The sequence below is a fragment of the Oreochromis niloticus genome, linkage group LG16 (assembly GCF_001858045.2).
Source record: "Oreochromis niloticus isolate F11D_XX linkage group LG16, O_niloticus_UMD_NMBU, whole genome shotgun sequence".
Lineage (NCBI taxonomy): Eukaryota > Metazoa > Chordata > Actinopteri > Cichliformes > Cichlidae > Oreochromis > Oreochromis niloticus.
The window spans coordinates 16,879,833-16,902,115 of NC_031987.2; the positions used below are offsets into that span (position 1 = coordinate 16,879,833).

General features: G+C 39.7%; 2 protein-coding genes across 7 annotated transcripts; both read left to right on the plus strand.

The window, feature by feature from the left end:
• Positions 1 to 2,643: 2,643 nt before the first annotated feature.
• Positions 2,644 to 21,988, plus strand: hoxd3a (homeobox D3a). 6 transcript variants are annotated; one of them, XM_003447298.5, is made up of 4 exons: positions 2,644 to 2,938; positions 17,990 to 18,049; positions 19,523 to 20,072; positions 20,258 to 21,988. In XM_003447298.5, exons 3-4 carry the CDS (start codon positions 19,625 to 19,627, stop codon positions 21,007 to 21,009), a joined length of 1,200 nt encoding a protein of 399 aa, XP_003447346.1. In that variant the 5' UTR covers positions 2,644 to 2,938; positions 17,990 to 18,049; positions 19,523 to 19,624; the 3' UTR covers positions 21,010 to 21,988. The 6 variants fall into 6 exon arrangements, with proteins under 6 accessions (XP_003447346.1, XP_013128058.1, XP_019208987.1 ...); XM_013272604.3 differs by lacking the exon at positions 2,644 to 2,938 and adding an exon at positions 4,645 to 5,925; XM_019353442.2 differs by lacking the exon at positions 2,644 to 2,938 and adding an exon at positions 13,627 to 14,155.
• On the plus strand, positions 8,557 to 12,313 carry hoxd4a (homeobox D4a). Its single transcript, XM_005452901.4, has 2 exons — positions 8,557 to 9,954; positions 10,360 to 12,313. The coding sequence occupies exons 1-2, from the start codon at positions 9,546 to 9,548 to the stop codon at positions 10,656 to 10,658; spliced, it is 708 nt and encodes a 235-aa protein (XP_005452958.1). The 5' UTR covers positions 8,557 to 9,545; the 3' UTR covers positions 10,659 to 12,313.
• Positions 21,989 to 22,283: the final 295 nt, after the last annotated feature.

Sequence of the window (22,283 nt, forward strand, 5' to 3'; positions counted from 1 at the left end):
AATAATACGAACAGTTAGTGACTGTACTGGCTCAACTACTGGTTCAAAGGAGAATAATAGACCTAGAAGGAACATGGGAGTAACATTTTAGTACATCTGACCGTCTGACGTTATTGTGTACAATCACTACAGCAGGACAAAAACAGCAGAACAGGCCTGCTTCCATCAGATTATATCTATCTATCTATCTATCTATCTATCTATCTATCTATCTATCTATCTATCTATCTATCTGTGTGTGTGTGTGTGTGTGTGTGTGTGTGTGTGTGTGTGTGTGTGTGTGTGTGTGGTGGTTTACATACTGTGAACAGGGCCAGCTTTTTAGTGAGCACTGCACTGCATGCATACTTTTCCCGTATTAATGTTATGCATTTAGGCCACGATAATCACGGCAATTTAAAAAAAAATGTAAAAAGAAATGTGATAACTTTATTAGAAAAAAACGACGTAAGACACATAATACACCTTTTTTTATTTTATTTTATTTTATTTTATTGTTGGGAGAACTGTGTGCACATTAAAAAAAACGAAGAAAATAGAAGACGAAAAGAGAAGAAAACACCAAATGTGATGTATGAATTTTAAAGTTCGCTTGGCAGGAATGCATTTTAATGTCTTTTCTCCCCCACTCGTCCCAATATAATTTTAGATTTTTAAAATATTTTTCTATTGATTTATTCTTATAAATACGCTTATGAATTTAACCGCTTTTGTTTTCCATTAGTATATTTTCATAATGACTGCAACGAAACAAGCTTGAAATATGACTATATATTCTAGATCCTATTCAACAGAGCCTGAACGTTACACGGTGTTTCTATGAGAATAGAGCTGCGGAGGAATATTGAATGACAATGCGGAGGAACACGAAATGACACTTCTCCAAAAGCGCAAGAAAAACTGCGGTTTGATTAAAGTGTGGCTAGGCAGCCTCTGGCTGATCAGGAGTAATGTGACGAGGAATTTGTAGTTCAGAATGGGTCACAAAGACAGATACAGTCAGTGTGCTTGGCAAATAATAACACAAATTTGCCTGTAAGCATTAACTTAGTCCACCCCCCTTTTTAATCTTTAGTTTCTTGAAGGCAGACTTTGACATGATTCCAGGATCTGAATTTATGTCTCTGAGAAAATCAGTGTCGGCCTATCAATAAGCATGCAGCACTAAAACTGTCAGTGAAACCCACTTGGCAAAAGAAGGAGAGAAAGAAGAAGAAGAAAACGATTTTTAAACTTTGCAAAGGCCTATTTGTCGTTTGCAGAATGTGATTGATTCATTTATATAAATGTACATTATGTGGCATGCCGAAATGCTTAAAGTCGTGCAACAAGATATTTGTTGGGCGCAAACAAAGAGGCGCCGACATACAGTGAAAAAATGACATTGATATGCCCCATATATGTGTGTGTGTGTGTGTGTGTGTGTGTGTGTGTGATAGATAGATAGATAGATAGATAGATAGATAGATAGATAGATTAAAAGTAAAGTAAAACTGCATCAGTCTATTTCCCTCCAAAAGAAAGGCCTTCAATCATAGTCTACATTACAATAACGTCATAGTCGCAATGCAATGTGATTCAACAAATCCTAAGGTCTTGCATCTTTCTCCCTCTTTCACTGGGACACACACGGGGAGAGAGAAAGGAGAGGGAGCTATAAGACAGGAAACCAGAGCCATAGCTCGGGCTAGCCTAACTATAAATCGCACAGTGCTTTCTCTGGCGTGCCACCAGATGAACGAGAATGAAATACGTGAAATTCCTCTTTGGTGCAGTCGTAGACACATGTGCAAAGACTGCATGCAGTTGCAGTATTTAGGTCTTTAAGTGTCGAGTTTCAATTACACGAAAAAACTTTCACACTATAGTGTATCTCTGTCTCTAATAATAAACAACAGCTGGCCTGTAAGAGCGTGGAAAAAAGACGCTGATATGCAATATCATTTGGAAACACAAAAGTCCCGCATCCGTTTAAAATCTGTCCTCCAGGACAATGACTGCACATCCACGGGAAAAGGCCGGCGACAAAGCATTAGACTTTTAATGAGGAAAAAAAGGTGTAAATTATACTTGCTGGTTTTATTGTGTGGCGTTTTACTAGCATCTGCTGCACAGGCCGTGAACTCACAGATGAAAAATAAAATAAAGGCACAAAGTTGTTTGCTATTTTATACAAGAAATATTTGGTTTCTCAAAAGATTTTGTTTCATAAAATGTCCAGTTTCTACAAAACGTTAAACATCAACGTGTTCTATGGCACTTTATGCATTTTAACACTGTAATATCCAAACCTCGGATCAGTTTGAGTTTTCCATATATTTTATAAAAACAGATTAATCTGAGATACTTAATCTCAGTTTTTCTGCACATTTTGCATGAAGTTTTAGATTTTTGAGTGATACAAACAACAACAGGAAAAAAAAGCAGGGGGAAAAGCTCTTGCTTAGGGGACCTGGTGGGGCTTCTGCTATTATGCGCAAAGATGGGGAGAATTGCTGCAGTCCAAATTCCTTTTTGTGAGGGGACAATTTACAACTTGGTAATAGACCTTTTTATGTGCCTCCATCGCCTGTCATTGGATGCCACTGGTCATGTGCGAGAGGCAAACGTCTTCATGGCCCTTTTCCTGATTTCCCTGGCGATTTCCCCCCACTGCATTCTGTATCACGTTGTCTATGGTGTTAAACCGATACACTACGGTCTGCTCTCTTAAAAATCGCCTGCCATTCGTTTCAAAATTGTCCGATCAGCGCATATTTTCGTGGCGCTGCGTCTTTTGTTTAATTAATTATTTTTTTTTACTGGATGACAAGAGAAGCGTTTCAACTTTATCCACATCCCACCTTCTTCATTCACAGAGCTGTGCTGGCTCTTTCACGCAAAATGCACTGCCTGAGCAAACTTCAAAGAGCAAGCATGGAGTACCTCACCGCCATAGGTAAGATTTCTTGTGCGATAATGGCGTTTATTAGTTGGGCATGTGTGGGAGCATGTAAAGTTTGACAGCTTCCTGTTTCATTGGTCATGTAAATGAGCTGCAAGGTAATGGCACTCAGGTAATTTGGTGAAGTCACATGTTGCTGGGTGTGTTGGGATTAATTGTTTTTGTTTTTAGACATGTTCAGTAACAGAAGGCTGGCCATTATATTATAATGATTAACAAACGTCCGTTTAGCCGGCAAGTTGCCTTTTATAATGCAACAACCACAGAGAAATATTTAAGAAAATATCATATGGATTTCAAGCCGTTTCATCATGTTTATTGATGCCTTTTTAAAACCTTAAATGCACAAATAGAAGTTGTTTCTGAGGTCACAGATGGTGATGTGTGAGCTGTGTTTTTGATGCAGAGAAGTTTTTTTCCACTGTGCACTGCAAAAGAGCTTTGTCTTTAACCCATCATTCCTTATTTTGCTTTCAGTGTTAAGCTATTGGTTGTAGACAGATCCCAATTCCATTAGCCTCTACGAATAATTGTAGCTATATTATCCCACATCTCTCAACCTGCTAGGAATATGGTGGCGTATTCAGGCCACCATATTCCATCACACTGTTTCGCTTTATATGAATATAAATGCGGGATTATACTCGAGACAAAATTCAGTTCATTTGCTTTATTGAACGTATACAAAGCCTGGCAGCAAAAGTTCAGTTTTCCTACTTGTTTTCAGCTGCCTGGAGATGAGGCCAACTGAACAAAGACAGTATTTCACTGTTGCCTGACAGGCAGCTGCGAAAGTATTTACAGCCTTACTGCAATGCGGCAAAATGGACCCTGAAAGACAGGCACAAGCAGAAGCCTGAGCGAATTACATAGTACTGTTAGGATTTCTTAAATTTTCACAGTGCAAAAAAAGATCACACGTTTTTAAGCGGTTTTTTTGTAATGCACATAATTATTTAGTATATGTGTGACCGCAGGCCCTGCACTAATATTTTTATTAGTTTCCATAAATGGATTTCCTCCCTTCACTCCTACTCAGCTCCTCTCAGACATCCAGACTGTCTAGACCCTTTAGCAACAGACTTAGTAGCTATATCATATAATATATTTTGTGAGATTTCCTTTTTAATTTTTTTTGCACAAGCCAAGCTATGTGAACCTAATTGTGCTATCATTTGCCTTCTATTTACTAGTTTTGGTTGTTTTTTCGTTTCCACTTAGATAAATGATGCTTTCATTAACAATGTTAAGTATGAGTCATCACCACAACATCAGCATTTTCTATTTCAACAACTACTCTGCAGTTTATTACTATAAATATTCCCATTATAGTCTTTTTTAAATGTTCAGTCTACAAATACAGGAAAATAATTTTAAATATTTAGATATAAATATGCTTTGGTAATTATTCTGAATTCATATAATTTGTTTAAAGAGCTTGACTAAACCCAGTTTTGAATTAGCTTGCATTAGGCTACTTGCTTTAGAAGGAGTCATTTAGAAGAGTAATTGAGCAAATTCTGAAATCATTGGTCTGCATAGCAACAGTAAATCTCCTCTCCCATCCTTCAAAACTTCATCGACAGTTTGATGAAACACAGGATTGGGTGAAATAACTGGTTTGTGTATGTTTTATATATTTATTTATTTTTGTTTTTATTACAGTGGAACTGTGGAGAGGCCTTTATCATGCCAGCAGAAGGCGCTGTTGCCCAACAGTCAGATTCTCTGGTCCCATTTAGCAATCCTTTTACTAGCATGCTCTTTGGTGCTGTAAGTAGCTGAGGCGGGAATCACGTGATCCAGTTCTTTTTTTTTCCTGAAAGTTGTTTTGGTGCCAGAAAAGTCACCCATGTGGCACGCATGGGCACTAGATACGTTAAAGGCCTTTTATCAAATGAGATCAGTCATTAAGATTGTACAATGGTGCATTTTGTGCTGGTTTGGACATCCTCCAAATATTCATGTCTGTCATCTTTCCCCAGCAAACAGTCATTCAATAATCGTAAACTGTGTCCTCGTGATAAACAGGATGATTCAATTAAAACGACTTTATTTACAAGTTCAAAACAGTTCGTGGAAACATGCAAACTAAAAGCAGGGATTATGTGTAGGCAGAATTTGTATCTCCAAGGAAGGAAAAGCTTTTATGAGGACATCCATGTAAGAAAATTACAAGTCTCTGATCTGCTGCCCTCACATTTATTATACCTGCCGCACTGTGGCAGCCACCCAAACCTCAACATGGTCTGCTCTCTCCGGTTAGGTCAGAGCAGGGGGAGGAGGAGGAGCAAAAGGCATTGCACTCTGGGATTGGCCCGGAAGAATGAATGACATCAGTCCTATTGTGACAGGTTCACTGGACAGAAAAAAAAATGTATTCGGGCACCAATCAGTGACGCGTAGTGGTGCATTTGTTAACACTTTAGAGGTCAAAAGGCGTCAGATTTCAGGAGATTTAAATATTGAAATTCTCGATTACATCACACCTCAATATTAAAATTATTAAAATTAATATTTAAGATGACCAGGATACTTTGGTGTTTGTTCATGTAACTTTAACATATTTTTCCGCCCAGTTTTCACGGTGGGAATAAAACATGTTATTCTGTCACGGCTCGCTCTTCTACCACTTTCTGTTGTGACTGTTACAAAATCCCTTCCGCTTCCCTGCTTCCTCATTTCCACGACTTTTCCTCAGTGCACATCAGTGCAATCGCTATTATTGAGTAAGTGCAACTTTCAGGGTTATTTATGGGCCTGCGCCCTGTTGTGAATGGCTGTGAGGAAACACGTGATGCCATTAAACTTTGTTTTATGGCCTGGGACTTGACAAGCCAAAATATAATTCTCATTGTGTATTAGTAAGACAGTCCAGATGGAATAGAGCCTCAATTGACATGGAACTCTACCGGACTGACTTTTCCCCTTCAGCATGGATGCGTTTGTTGGACTGCGTGTCATCTGTTGCGGTTTCCGCGGTAAGCTGCGTTTTATCATTATGCTCGTGGTATGGGCGTGTGATGTCACATGCGTAATGCTCAGGCTAAACTGTTTCCTGCCTGTAAAGCTGCAGTGCATGCTCGGTAACTTTTAGACGGTGTGCTCTTCTGATGAAGTTGTATTCAAGCTTATTGGTCTGATTTGCTCCACATCATCTTCTTCTTCCTCTTCTTTTGGTTCTGCTTCTTTGTTTGGTCTTTTTAAAGCTGTTTGATGATCTTGTGCAGTTAACTTGAGATTTTAATCAAAGGAATTTTATTTTAAATTGCAGAGAATTTTTTTTTAATTTCCTGCTGTGTCCATCTGTTAAGCTGCACATTTCTTCACCCACAATTCGTTTGCTAGATAACGTCATCTTTTCTTTGGGTTTCAATCACACAGAAATGTTTTTTTTTTTTTTTAACAGCACTGATTTCACAAGAAAATCAGTTTTAAGTCTTTACATGATGTGGTTTTTCTTTTTTCTTAATTCACCCCAGGCCTGGCGCGTTTCTAACTGCAGGCCTTTAAATTATTAATATCGTCACCTTTTGTTAGAAATCTAGTCTTGTAATGGTTGCATGTTTGATCCAAGCTTCAAAGGGAATTTAGCCTTTATTTTGTATTACTATCAGACAAAAAAAACACTTTATTACGTTGTGTGAAAAATAAGCAGGCCTGGTGTTTTTTGCAGCTTTCAAATCCACAGCTGATGGTTTACAAAATCGAAAACAAATATCTGTGAATGAAATTAAGAAAGAGTCGAGCTGGAGACCAGTTGGCCATTGGTTTAACACGAGCTGCCAGGAAACGCTGACTTTATCATTCTTTTGTTGGGAAACTCGGCTTTGACCCGTCACAAGGACCGTCAGGGTCAGGTGAAAGGCAGGTCAGGCTGTCTAATAAATACTGAAACGTGAAGTGCAAGGACAATTTAAAATAAATAAATAATGCACTGATTATTTAATTGAGGCCATAACGAATATTTTGAGTTTTTTGTTGGTATTTTAGCGGAAATTTTCCAGCTCACTTCACAGCACATATATGTACACATGCATACTACACGCAGGCCTACATATTCGTTAAAGGAGCTCCAGCACAAAGCGTCACACTGATTTTACATTTTACTGTTTTATGTTTGATTCCTATTTATTAAAGGCCTGTTTTACAAGGTTGGTGCGAGCCAATAATATTCCCTATTATATTACACTAAACCGTTTACATCATCTGTCAAATAATTAGCCACGAATTTGTTTCTTTATCCATTTAATTTTTCTTATTAAAGAAGAAAACATGGCCTGTGTGTCAGGCACAGTTGCTTTTAAGCCCTTTCAGAGCTGAGCTGCAATTATTGTGTCACATTTTGGACAAGAAGGAAACCTGTCATAAATTCAAATTACTGTCTCGTTGCTTAAATACTGACTCAAAGTTTTCAGGGTTTGCTATATTTTCTCCCCATCAGCGTTATTTTTCTCCATATAGACGCACTGATATGAAATTAGCTCACTCGCATGGTGATTTAGTGTCCTTGAAAAAAAAAGTGTATTATTTTTGCTAGACCCTCTCAGTTTCTCTCAGTTTTGGGGAATCTGTCTTGATCACGCCCAGCTTTAACTAATTTAATTTGTAGAGGAAGCTCGGTGTAGGGCTTGAGGTGGTCTCCATGGCAGTTAGTTAAGGTCTGACGACTTGGTAAACTTTTGCACCCTTTGAGCTGTCAGCAGCAGTAAAAATAATTGAACTTTTTGATAAGTTTGTAAATGATTTGGGTTGACCTCCATGGCCTCCAGCCCGTAGCATCTTTTGGACAGCGGAGGTAGGAAACCCCTGTATAAGCCGGCATGTGTTCAGGGGTTTATAACGTTGCTCGGTTGTTTGACGGAGGCTTAACTTTAAATCTGAGCTGACAATTTTAAAAAGTGGAAGGTCATTTATGGATTTATGGTGTTTGAAGAAGTCTATTGTCTTGCTGTGAACTTGGGCTGTAGCCTGATGAAGAGAAGAAGATCTGCGATGAAAGCTGGGCTGACCTCAGTTGGTAGCTGTTTTTTCATTTACTTTACGCTTGTCATTTTCTTACGATTGACAGGAGCACCCAGGGCAGAGGTAGCCTGTAGCCTATAGGTTTTTGCTTTTCTCTTTCTTTACGTCTTTTTTCTTCTTCTTTTTTTGGAAGCCTTGTCAGCCAGCAACTGACAAAGCTTAGTGGGCTTCGTGTGTCCTATTGACGAGATTTCCTTCAAATAAGACCACGAAAAAAGCCTACTTTATACTGTAGGGAAGGGAAATAAATTAAAAAGGAAATGCCGTGACTTAAACAAAGGAAATAGGGCACTCCGGAGTGATTATAGCTTATAAAAGTATGTGTGTGTCCCTGGGTTTTTAATTCATGCCTCTTATTTTCTTATGCAACCTCAGCTTCTTTGATGGTTTTGGTTTATTCTGATTGTGAGCCACTATGTTAATTTTATTAGTCTAGAGTGCTGCACAAAGAAAACGTGATGTGGTTTAGGGGGTAAAATTGGGCAGCATCGCTTCCCGTCGTCTATATATACCCTGTAGAACCGAATTTGTGTGATGAAACCAGATTCACAGATTCGATTCTAGGGGAGTATATGGTCGATGAAAAAACTTCGATTTATTGACTTTACTGCCATCGTTATCAGGCATTTGAAGCCTAATGTGCTTCCAGTTGTTACATTAACAGCGTTGGTTTATGACTGAGAGTAAATCTGACAACACCACATTCCTCATAAGAGGTCGTGCTGGAACTCTGTAGGCTTAAAGGAAATCTAATATGAAATGTTGCACGTGGAAATAAACATTGTTAGGTGTCTCTATTCCTGTTTGGCTCGCTGTGCTTTGCATGAAATACCAAATGAATTTACTAAATGAAACCAAGCCACAGACACTCCAGCTGTAGCTCTTTTTTCTCTCTTGTGGGCAGTTTCTGTCTCTACATTATTGATTCCCAGAGACTGCTGCTGCTGGCCAATAGGCTCCTGAGACAGATTTTTTTTTCAAAGGGATGGGAGCAGATGAAGTGATGAGATTCGTGTAACTTTTGGATGACCCCTTCTTGACAAAGACAGTGTCCATCAATTGTCCTCACTCTTTATTCGCTGTCTTTATGCCAAGGGGCTTTTTGTATCTTTTGTTGGTTTCTCTGTTGAACACCATGCTTTTAAGTTAGACTTTACAAACCAGAAATCAGCTTTGATGAAACATCAGCATGCACAGAAGACAAATCCCCATTTGTAATATTCTGTTTTGTTTTTCCACAAGTTTCGTAAGTTCAATATTGTGCATATTTTCCCCCAATTTTGTCTATTTATTTATTTTAAAATCATCATTTTCTGTCTTCCAAACACGTACGCAGATGTTTCAAGATAATATTTGGGTTTTTTCCCCATCAGGGTCTAATTTCGGTGTATCTTAACTCGGATAAAAATGCATTTAGTTGTATGTTTACCCGTGTTTGGACCCGCATCACCTCTATTGGCCGATCTGGTCACATGGTTCGCTAACTTTATTCAGTTGACACCAAGTAGGAGGGCTTTATGGAGGGAGGAAAAAAGACAACTCGAGAAAAATTAGTATTTTCTACCTTCAGAAATTAATGGCCATGAGTTCGTATATGGTGAACTCTAAGTATGTGGATCCCAAATTTCCTCCCTGCGAGGAATATTCACAGAATAACTATATACCTGAGCAGGGCTCCGACTACTACAGTCCATCGCAGGACACAGACTTTCAGCATCCAGGGATCTACCCACGGTCAAACTACACGGAGCAACCCTTCAGCTGCAACACTGTGCAGGACTCCACAGTGCAACCACGGGGTCATGTGCACGAGAGAGCCAGCCACCCGAGCCATTTTAGCGCACAGACTGAGCAGGGGACTCCGGTCCAAGTGGCCGGACCCCGGACTTGTGGACAGCAGCAAAACACAAAGAGCCAAAATGGGATACAAGCCAAGCAGCCAGCAGTAGTTTACCCCTGGATGAAGAAAGTTCACGTAACTACTGGTAAGATTTCCTCTTCTTCTTCCTCTTCTTCCTCTACTGAGGGCTATAATCCAGAAATCATTCAGTATACTATTTATAGGAGTCTTTGAAAGGCCTCGCCAATTACACAAGTCATAAATTTTTATAGCTCAGGAAATAGGCCGCTAGGTGAGCGCCTAAAAGCTTCTCAAACACACAGACTGGCCGGTGGAAATTGGGATGAAATCTAGAGCAAATCTGGTTTAATTTAGCTAAAATAATCCAGTGTTTCCTGGTGACAGTTCCGTTTAAATTTCCTTAAAGTTTGAACTTTGATAGAGAAGCTAATTTTCTTGTCCTGTATATGTTCTACCTGCATGCTGCATCGACCACATTTAGTGATTTTGTTTGTTTCGTTTTGTTTTTCTTTTGTGTTCTTTCTCCCAGTGAACCCGGATTACACGGGATCTGAACCCAAGCGGTCCAGAACAGCTTACACCCGGCAGCAGGTTCTGGAGCTAGAAAAGGAGTTTCATTTTAACAGGTATCTGACCAGGCGGCGGCGGATTGAGATTGCCCACACTCTTTGTCTCTCCGAAAGGCAGATTAAAATCTGGTTTCAAAACAGACGGATGAAATGGAAGAAAGATCACAAACTACCCAACACCAAGGGCAGATCTGCACCAGTCTCCAACCATCTGCAGAGCATTCAGAAGGATAACCAGACTGATATCACAGCATTATAAGAAAGGAAAGTGGTCCTGTCCTTAGAGACTAACTGTATATAAAAAAGACAAAAGTTGCATCTGACTTTTGCATGGACTGATGTCGTTTCTAGCCATTTTGTTTTTAATTTAACAAACATGACCCTCCAGCATTGTTGCCTCGAGTCTGAGTGAGAAAATCAATCGGTCTTTAAAACCGAGAGGTTTGCAAGCTGAGCCTCTTCTGTGTTCAAATTTCCTCAAAGAGACAGAAAAAACGTCGAAATAAACTTTTCCTCCCCTCTTTTTCCGACGTTGCCCCCTCTGAGGAGACATTTAACAAGCAGCCTCGGCCGATTCAGTGGATTTAAACAAAGTGTCTCTGCTCTTCTCACGTGGATTCAGCTGATTTAAACAATGAAATATCTTTGCTTAAAAACAAAACAATGAGATCATTTGAAATTACACACACATACACAAAAGTTATTACAGCTTTCAGCACAGAAATTATTTTAGCCAATTGAAAAATTCACATTAAACGCACAATATATATATATATATATATATAAATGTATACTTGAAGGAAATATTATTTGCATATAGAGCACGCCAAACACTCCTCAACCTTTTTCAAAAATCCCCGCTGAATCTTTTGTGACTTGTATGTTTTAACTTATTTTGTACAAAAAAAGCTTTGAAATTTTAAAATGTTATTTCCCAAACACAAGACATTCCTGTGTGCATACTATTCAGAGTGCCCTTATAAATCTTTCCTGACATCTTTGTAAACAGTGTACATTTTCAGAGGCTCTCTTGTGCCATTTAAAACTCTCCTATGAAAGATCATTTGTTCTTGCATGGCATCAAATTGATACTAGATGTTTCCAATCGGAAATAATCAAATCCTGGAGATTTAGCAGTATTTTATTTTTTATTTTTCAGACGATTTCTGCGTCATTATTTATTTGTTTAAAAACGTGTAAATTTTTTCGTATAGCACACAATTTAATTAAAAGTATTCGTTAAACCTTTATTATTCCGAAATATGTTTGAACTCTTGTGCGTTATTAGCATGGCCTTATGCAAAGTTTTAGTCTTAGTTAAAATGGGAATCTTCTAGTTTTTTTTTTTTTTCCATTCACAACCAAGCTATCCGTGGGGCTCTTTCAGGTCATGTTTCAAGACAGATATTTCTTGTTTTATACCGTCTTTGTCCTCGGACAAAAAGCCAAGAAGCTCTCCCAGTATGTGGAGGTCTCCTTTCTGAAGTCTTCTTGACGAGAGAGTTGAAAAGGTATTTCAACCGAAGGTCGACAAAGCAGCAGTGGCAGGTTCATCCAGGGGACACATTTCAGCCGCAAGGACTGACCCCAGCACCCCTGACCCGCCGGACAGGCAGCATTTTCTCTCCCAGGCGCTGTTCGCTTTGCTTTGGAGGACTGTTCCACCCTTAAAAAAAGAAAAAAAAGGCTAAAGCTGATTCAAAGTAAGAGCCGCTGAATTCCTCGTTTTACACGTGTTTAAACAGTATTTATACCAGGCGAAGCCCCCGAAAAGGTTCTGATTTGTGCGTTTGTCTCCTCATGTCTATATGCAATCTTTTCGTTTTTATTTTTGTACATGCTTTTTACCTTGTACGGTGCATTGAGATGTGAGAAGTATATTGAATAAAAAAATAAAGATTTCTACTGATTATGCATTTAAGTATTTGGGAGACTGTGTGTGTTCTGGGATGTTTATTTCCTGCACTCAAGATCGATTTTTATATAGAAGAAATACATATATTTTTTCGACCCCGGGGTTATTTATTATTTCCCCGATAGCTTGAAATTTTGGAGTAACTTTTCTTTGTTTGCGTTATTTGGTGCCATTTGGTTTAGGCTAGACGCAAAGGACAGCTTTGCTCCAAGTGTTTTTTCACCTAAGGGTTACAAGCGTGTGGAACCATATGGAACTAAAGGCCGCTTTTACAAAACATCTACAAATGGACCAAATGGCCAGTGGATACACAAATTCAGCCTGTTGTCGTGGCAGGTCCTAAATTTAAGTACGCAAGTGTATTTTTATTATTTAAAAAAATAAAATGAAATATAAGAGGTTTTTTACTTTGCCGTTTCATTTTACTCACGAGTTCGTAACAAAGCGAGAGCAAGCACTGCGCAAAAACCTCCCCTTAGAAAAAAAACCTCTTAGTGGAGATTATTTAATTAATTTATTATTATTTTTTGTGCCATAAAAACCACATTCAATGCGTAAAAGTTATTTAGACGATTCTTTACTGTGCAGTGGAAGCACAAATTATCTCTAGTGGCCTCATAATACTCAAATTGACAGGGAAAACTTGTTAAGAGGAGTTGGTCCTTCTCCAAGACTAATTCACGCCACATTTGTTAGAGCTGTATTAGAACGAAGGAACAAACACCCAATAGCACCGTGTACTACTTTAGGGTATTAAAGCATGCCTATATTCTGCTTATGGTTTATATTAATCCCCCCAAAACCCCCATGATCCACAAGCTGAGACTTTATTGAGGATGAGTCGCAGCAATACCGACCTTCGACCCCTTCACGTTACAGGATCAGCTCGGATACAAACAAAGTGACCATATGTATGCATTTGTAAAGGCAACCTGCACCCAAACACTTTTCATCCCCAGTGACCACGGGCTGATGCCCACTGAGCACGTGCGTGCACCGCGCATAAACGTTTGTGTATACATAAAATGTAAGTTTGTCACACGGATGTGGAGAGAAGCAGAGACAAAGTGATGCTACCAATCCACCATCCTGCCAAAAATGATCTCCATATAGATGCTGAGGAGAAGATGAGAGAGAGAGAGAGAGAGAGAGAGAGAGGGGTGGGGGGGTGGGGGGGGGACTGGGGAGAAGCGACTAGAAGGGGGGTGAGGGGGGAGAACCTACCTAAAATACATTACAAGCTCTAACTTAACCAAAGGTTGCTTTTTTTATTATTATTATTTTTAGCTACTTAATATAAAACCTGGGTGTTTTGAGCGTCTAATCTATAATGCATGAATTGAACTAATGCCAATATCATAGTTTCCTTGGCAGTTATCAGGTCAGAGCAGCCTACTACGACGTGCAGTGTGTAGCCACACTGACCTACATGTCTGAACAGCAATAAATGGGAGCCAAAGGCAGTGCCATTTTCAATGACACTGCACCCAGTGCAGGAATACAACGTCGTTGCTCTCCATCCGGCCATATTTGATTTCCAGCTGTTTTCGCAAGAAGCCTCTCCGAGCCAGACAACCCCCCTAAGATATATTAAAGTGCGCTGTCTGCATTCAGAGATATAATCCAGAGACTATACCACTCCGCTCTCTATTCTCGACCACGTGATTGTCTAAATAATTAATGCAGCACGTCCCCCTAGAAACACGGCGTCGTCATTAATCGCAAGGACTCTATCAGACTTGAAAACTGAAGAGATCCCCCAAGAAAATAATATCCGATTCCCGGCGCAACTGTAGTCCCGCACTTTAGCAACACATCTGAACCGATGGATGCTTGGGTAGGTAAATATTTCAACATTTTTCATGTTGCCCCAGCTGGTAAATGACGATATCAAATGTCGTGATATTTGATAAATTGCTCCCTTTGATGTGTGCGCTCTGAGCGCAATTGTATAGGCTGTGGCTAGTCGCTGTACGCATGCCTTATTCTTTAAAAAAAAAAAAAAAATTAAATATATTAGCAGTAGCATAAATTTTCAGTTTTGCGGTTTGCAAATGTCTTGAAATGGACTGATGGGACTAATGTGAAAAAAGTAAATGGCAGTGACAAGTAGGATTTATGGATGCTCGCTTTGAATAACTGCTCTTTCGGACACATGCAGCTTAGTCTGCTCCCTTCATAGGGCCCATAGACTCCTTATTCAGAGTCTAATTCGGATTTTTGCTAATTTAATGTGAAGTTGTTTTTTTTCTTTTAATTTGAAGTAAATTGAATATGTTTAAAGAAAGCATTAAAATTAACTTGTCTTGTTTGCGAAGCAGAAATTGCGATTTTTGGGGTTGTATTTTTAACCATAAGATAAATTCCTAGTTATTTATCTCTCCCTTTCGCTTTAGAGCTCAATCATTTTCTATTGTTTTTATTGTTAGTGGGGGGATGATCTAATTTTGATTTCTTAGAAGTCCTAGAAGTTCGGCCAGGCTGACAGTTCTGCCTCCTTGTAAATCATTCTCAGTTATCCCTGAAAGGGTGCGAGGCTGTTGGGGGCCGGGCGAAAACTGTAAATCTTTCACTTTTATTACCCTCTGAACATATGCTGAGACGCTACCAGTCCGGCATCCCTTCTTCTTCTTCTCTTCAGCAAAGATTACCCACCGCTGAACCAACCAGAGGTCCGAGAACAGTCTGTGTGGTTCGAAATCTTAGACTCTGGTCTTTCGGTATATTTTCACTGGTATTAAAGCTTGCCATTATTTGGCATAGTGTGGGGTTAGTACCGAAAACAATGCAAGAAGACACTGGCTCCGTGCCTCTTTGTGCTTCAGCTGTGTGGGAAGACAGACACAACAAACACGAGATGATAATGTGGTTTATTTGAATACAATCCGTTCCCAGTTGCAAGAAAAAACACACACGTCATTTATTTCATAAATCATTTTTTAAAATGCACTCCCACATCATTGTGCAGTTGTTTGTAAATTACACAGAACCGCGTTTTAAAACGTTTCAATATTATGCAAAATGTGGTGAGTGAGGCCCACTTTATTCGTTTTATTGCGAAATCCCCGCTAGTTTCTATCTTTGGGGGAGTGAGGTAAAGAAAAAGAAATCTTCATAAATGTTGGAAATTTCAAAACTTCTGTGACATAAAATGCACAGATCATTTTGCGCACATGCATTGCACTTGGATGCCTTTGTGGGGGGGAGGTTACAGATGTCTAAATGTGCACGTTTAGCACCCAAACAAAAGCATATCTTCTTGGGTTTAAACGCTGAAGTGCAGGCGAGCTGCAAAGCTCGCAGCTCATGAGGAGATAAAAAGAAATAGGCAGAGGAACATTTTCACATTCACACAGTTCAGATGAGGAAATAAACGCCACCCTTTATCAAAATGGATTGGTGAGGTAAGGCTTACTTGAAGAAGGGAACAATCACGTGAACAAATATGCTTGTACCTTAAGGCAGCGCCTTTATTTGTCATCATAAAGCTTCCGAAACACCCAAAAATCCCAATGTTAGCTGCAAATCTTTACAGGCCTCTCCGTTTTTGAATTGCTGTATATTTCACTGGGTGATTGATTGCCAGTGATTTTTTTTCAGGAATAAGGATACCTTGTTCGCTTTTTATTGGTAGTTGAATGCGAGTCCTTCCATTCTTTCGGGAATACTGTCTCCACTGGTATATGGAAATGTCTGAAAAACAGCAAGATCAGGTTTAGGACAGCATTGTCTACAGACAAAGGGTGAAGGATTTATTCTTGAGACAACGTGGAAAGGAACTGAGACTGAGGGAACTGCTTTATGATGAATTGATTCACAGGTAAGCAATTGCATGGCAGAAAGCAACCTTTAACCACGGGTTAATATAATCCAAGGAAATATATATGATTCATTCCATTCATGGAGGCGATGCTCGTTAACGTCGCTCTCACCGGCAAACGCGCGGGTATGGAGCCCAAAGCTATCTCTTCAAAAGCAGATTCATATTATTACCATTATTATAGTTTTTTTTTTCCTCGAGAAATTGCGTTCAAATATTATCGACAGATCGAGCCTAAGCTACCCTGCGCTTTTCAGCTGATTTCACGTTTATGAAAACCTGCTCGGAGGAAAAAGTGGGAGAGGAACTTTTCTTTTTGACTCTTGGATCGTAAATCACATTAATTTGTTGTCTTATCCTCACACTCTGGCGTTTGCCGTTGATTTATGTGGGTTCAATAGTATGGCTTTGTTAACCTGCAACGTTATATTATAGGTGAATTTATAGTGGATGTTTTAAAGGATAGGAGGTCTGAATAGTGAACAAGGACAAAGGCAAATGCGTTTATTTTTTTAATGTTTGGACACCTTAATGGCTGACTTGTTCATAGTTTATAATATTGACTCATGCAAATATATTTTCTCTCTCTTTGGACTGATAAGCAGTAGGTCTAAGAACAGGAGGCAATAAACTCAAATTTGAGATAATTTCCCCCCATTTTCGTTCAGTTTACTGTTTTACTTTGGATAAGGATTTAATGTTTGTGCACTGCAGCTTTTGTATTATAGGCCTGAGCTGCTCATAATTACGCGCAGTCTCCTGGAAAACTAAACTAAAAAAACAGACATTTTGCTACAAAAATGGGAATTTGTAAGCAGTATACAATTTTCTGCAAAAAAACGCAATTTGTGTTTTGTTTTCGTTGTTTCAAAACAACAGCGAATACATTGTGTAAAATTATAAACTGAGCTTTTTAAAAAAAATATATGTATATATATTTATATATATTTTTCCAGTTATAAAAACATCCCCCTTATTAATAGATTTTCAAAGGTTAAGCTGAAGAAACGACTAAGTGAGATAATAACACTCCAGATTGAGTCCGACCCATTGTGTGGACCAAACTTACCGTAACAACGCGTAGGCGAAAAACACAGCCGTGTGAAAAGGGAACCATGTCTGCTACTAGTAGCTCAGTGTGCTCAAAAGCACTCGAGGTGCACACTATCGACCAGCTTTTTAGAAAATCCTCATGAAGAAATCCTACAGTTTCATCCTGATACTATGAAGCTAAATTCATAGATGCAATGAAACAGGAGCTGTTTTTTTTTTTTGTTTTTTTTTTACACTCACAGCAAATAGAATTATCTGGAAGATTTCTGGGTTTTAATCTCTGGTTTCCTTGCCGTCGGTCGAGCATCTTGTCCTGTTTCTGTTAGCGCTGAAAAGCTGCTGTGAATTTAGTCGAGACTTGGCTCTTCTTTAAGGCAAACTGCTCGTTGTTCATTAAACTATGACTTACTGCTGAATGACCCTAAGGTCACCTAAAACGCTTATGACTGCTAGATATTTGGCCTGACTCTTTTGTATTAAAAGTGCACATGTCAGACTTTTCACTCTCAAGAAACTGAAAGCAAAAAAAAAGAAAGAAAGAAAGAAAGAAAGAAAGAAAGTCAAATAAAACTATAAATATAAATAAAAATATGGAACTAAAGCCCCAGTTCTATTATGCTATTATAATTTTTAATTAATTATCTAGAACTGTTTAGTTTAGCTTGAGTTTAGACATAAATCTAAATAAAAAAAATACTACAACTAAAAATGTAACACTCATTTTTAACACAACATGCATCGAAAATAACAGGGCTCAGACTAATAAAATACATTTATTTGTATTATTATTTTTGTCTTTTAGGTCGAGATGGAAGCAGTGGTGAATGCTTGAGGGGTATAAAACAGATCTGCGCAGATTTCGGTGAGTAACGTTTTTTTAATGAAGGGAGAGGACAACACAGCCAACTGCTAACAAGGTGAAAGGGTGATTTGTTATTAGGCTACATATTTACGCTCACAGTGTTTCACAGGAGGCTTAAATCAAGAAAACAGACATGAAGGATGGTCTTAACCTGTACGTGTAATTATTTACGCAGGCCAGAGTCCAATTTCAGTAAGTCCCATTTCCTTTTTCAGCAGCGTTGCCGGAATTAAACAGTGAGAGCACACACAATAAGAAAATTTAAAAAAAGAAAAGAAAAAAAAAGTCGAGTTTTTCAAGACCTCGCCAATATCCCCGTGCCTTATTCAAAGCAGCAAAACAGCTCCGTGCTTTCCACCTCTGTGTTTAGCTGGAGACTCGCACTAAGCCAGAATGGAGGCATCATTTATAAACCGAGCCTCTTCATGGGAGAAGTCGCCGACTATGAAATTCTTTCCCTTGCCTTCCTCCTACGCTTAGTTTTACACTTCTGAGGGGCTGTGAGTCTTGAGGAGTGTTTTGCTTTTCATTCCCCTCTCTCAGGCCGTTTACAACCATAACATTTGCGGTCATAAATTTTGCCGCGGTCCACACTGACAGGTGCAATTGTTATGCACGGCGCAGACTGCACCTCGTAAAGCCACCAACATACAGTACAGGAGGGCCCCTTTGATATTTTTGTTTCAGCTTACTTTAAATGTTGCCATGCCTTTCTGTCACATTGATAAAAATAATAAGAATATTAATTTTCTGATTTTCCAAAATGTCCTCCAAAAGTTTAAAAAATAATAATTTTTCAGGATAATTAGACATAAATTTTTAAGAAGAAAACCGACCAAGCAGACAAATTATAATGTTTGAGATGTGCGTAAAGGCTGGTGAAATGTCATATTTAACCCAGCCCAACCCAACCCATCTTTCTCTCTCTCTCACTCTCAGTCTATCCCTCCCTCTCTCTCTCTCCCTCTCTCTCGCTCTTTCTAACCCTCACACACAGCTACATTTTTATATGAACAGTGCGGGAGTTTAGTGTTGTGCTTCTTGCGCTCTTGAACATGCGATCCTAATGCCTGTGCGCGCGTGAACAATGAATGCATTAGGGGCTTTGTCAGGCCTTGTGATTACTGAAAAGGGTATTGTGTGTACGTGTGTGTCAAATGCTGATTCAGCTTATTTGCAAGGGACTCCTAAAGCCTCCCAGAGGGTCCTTTTAGTCCAAGTTAAACTTTAACTGTTTTGTGCCAAGAAACGAGTCGAACGAGCTGGAGATGACGCATTGTTATAGACAGTTTGAAGACATTTGGTTCTTTTCTAATTTAATTGCTATAGTTGTTTAATTAGAAAGCACAGAATGCTCTATACAGCAGCTTCAGTCTGGGCCAAGCAAGCTGTGCCTTCTGGTTTAATGTGGATTTCAAACGCTGTATCTCACACATTCTGTGGCGTTACAGTGAGAGATGTTTCTTTTTCTAGGTCACAGAGTGGAGCAGCGGTGGGAAACACCAATCACGTAAATAAACAACACTCATGCAACTGGATAAAGCTTCTCTGGCTTACTGGCTTTGAATCCACAAAATGCAGAAAGCAACATACTACGATAACTCTGGACTTTTTGGAGGCTACACCTACCCCAAACCAGACTCTTACAACTATGGGCCCGCACACCAGTCCTATCCTACTTCAAACATAGACAGCGACTACCAGGGCTCAGTTTGTCCCATTCAGACAGCTGCAGTCCGGCCACCAGCCCTAAAAGACAGTGACCTGAACGGAGACTGCATGCGACAAAGCAGCAGTCAAAATAACAACAACAGCCAAGCGACTAGTGTTTCAGAGCAGCAGGCTCCTCCACTGTCTGCATCTTCCCCTAGCTCCAACAGCTCTGCATCCCAGAAGAAGAAATCTCCATCCAGCAGTGCTTCCAGCAGCGCCACACCAGCCCTCACCAAGCAGATATTCCCCTGGATGAAGGAGACCCGACAGAACTCAAAGCAGAAGAACTCAAACAACTGTGCCACTGCAGGTAGTGATCATGATGGTGATGTGTACGTGTAGTGTCTGTGTATGTTGTGTGAGCGTGTAGAGGTGTGTTTGGGTAGGGAGGGGATCAGGGTGGGGGGGGGGGGGGGTCTTGATGTGCATGGAATTTATAAATTATTCCTCACATTGTTCAAAAGACCCTAAGATGATTCTGTGGTTCCTTCACAGGTGGTGAAGTGAGTGATGAGAAAAGCCCACCGGGACCAGCGTCCAAACGGGTCAGAACTGCTTACACCAGCGCGCAACTTGTGGAGCTGGAGAAGGAGTTTCACTTTAACCGCTATCTTTGTCGTCCTCGGAGGGTGGAAATGGCAAATCTGTTGAATCTCACCGAGCGCCAAATAAAGATCTGGTTTCAAAACAGGAGGATGAAATACAAAAAGGACCAGAAGTCTAAAGGGCTGGCGCACTCCCCCCTGGGACATTCCCCGGATAGAAGCCCGCCGCTGAGTGGCCCAAATCACATTGGATACTCTGGCCAGCTCCAAAATGTGAACAGCCTCAGCTATGACGCACCCTCACCCCCGTCCTTTGCCAAACCCCAGCAAAATATGTACGGCTTGGCCGCGTACACGGCACCCTTGGGTGGCTGCATCCCACAACAGAAGAGATACCCGGGCTCCGAGTACGAACACCACGGCATGCAGAGCAACGGCAGCTTTGCCAACGCCAATTTGCAAAGCAGCCCCGTTTACGTGGGTGGGAATTTTGTTGATTCCATGCCAGCCTCGGGCCCCATGTTCAACCTCGGCCATCTTCCCCACCCCTCATCCACCAGTGTGGACTACAGCTGTGCCGCTCAGATCCCAGGAAACCACCACCATGGACCCTGTGATCCCCATCCCACATACACAGACCTCACCTCTCACCAAGCGTCTCAGGGAAGGATTCAGGAAGCGCCTAAACTGACGCATTTGTAATATGTGGTTTCGCGCGTGTGTGTGTGCGTGCGCGTGTATGTTTGCGTGTGTGTGTGCCAAGATTATGTTGCGCTCTTTTTTTATTACCTCACTAGTCTAATAACTACACTCCAAGCGAGTCGTGTGTATTATTACAGTATTATTGATATTACTATTAATGCTATTGTGTAATTATTTTCTAAATAATACAGCTTTGTCCATTTCTCTTAAATATTTGGGGATGCGGAGAAGCAGACTAGCCCGGTTGTCAGTAGTTCTTTTTTGTTCTTGTTTTTTCTCAAGTGCAATGCGCAATTGTTTTTTTCTTTTTCTTTTTGACTGAGTATTTCATGCCATTACTTGAAGGTAAGTCTTGTAGATCACAAAAATAGAAGCGCATCCTTAGCGAGAAGGATTTTTTTAGGGAAGTTTTTCGTCTGTTTGTTAGGCTCTCATTTCCCCCGCGCACACCCCAATTTATTTATTGTTTTGTAATTTGTTTTTTTTTTTATTTGCATAATCTTTTGTACTAGCATATAGCCTATTTATTATTTAATTCCTTTTGTATTGCACATTATTTATCGTTTATATGCGAGTATTTATACGTGTGGAGTTTGTTGTAAGATTGGACAGATCAGTGCACTTGGAAGTGTGGGCAAAACAGGGTTTGGAAAATGCTATGACTCGCAATGTGTTGTTGGTATAAAAAAAAATCATTTCTAATTGTAAATCTGGGACAAATGGGACATTTTATAGTGTATAAACATCACTATATGTCCATGGTTATTCTTGTGTCAAATCTTAAGCAAAACGTAGACTATCGAAGTATCAAATATTATACACACCAGCATGTCATTTTGTGTAGTCCATTGCTATTTTTTATTTGTCTTCCATTGTTATTCCATTCAGTTGGATATCCATAAATTTATGAAACCCTAATGATATTGAAATGTTATATTTTATTGTGTTCAACATTTTGTAAATAAAGTGCTTAAACTTCGGTTTTTTATTGCATTTTGTTGATTTTCTTTTCTTTTCCCCCTTCTTTCTTTTGCAACAAACCCTGCAGCAGGAACTCTGGTTACCCTGCAGCTTCTCATTATTTTTAATTTCTCATTCAGCTGCTGCTGCTGCTGCCAGTGAATCTGTCAGGTAACAGTGCCGAGGAGGCGTATTGACCCACAGCTTTACTGTACAGCCTAAACGGGGAGAGACAATCAATAATTAGACACCAGGATATCTAAAACTCATCAGACGGCTCTATGCTTCCAATGCAAAGTGCATTTCAGCGGAAT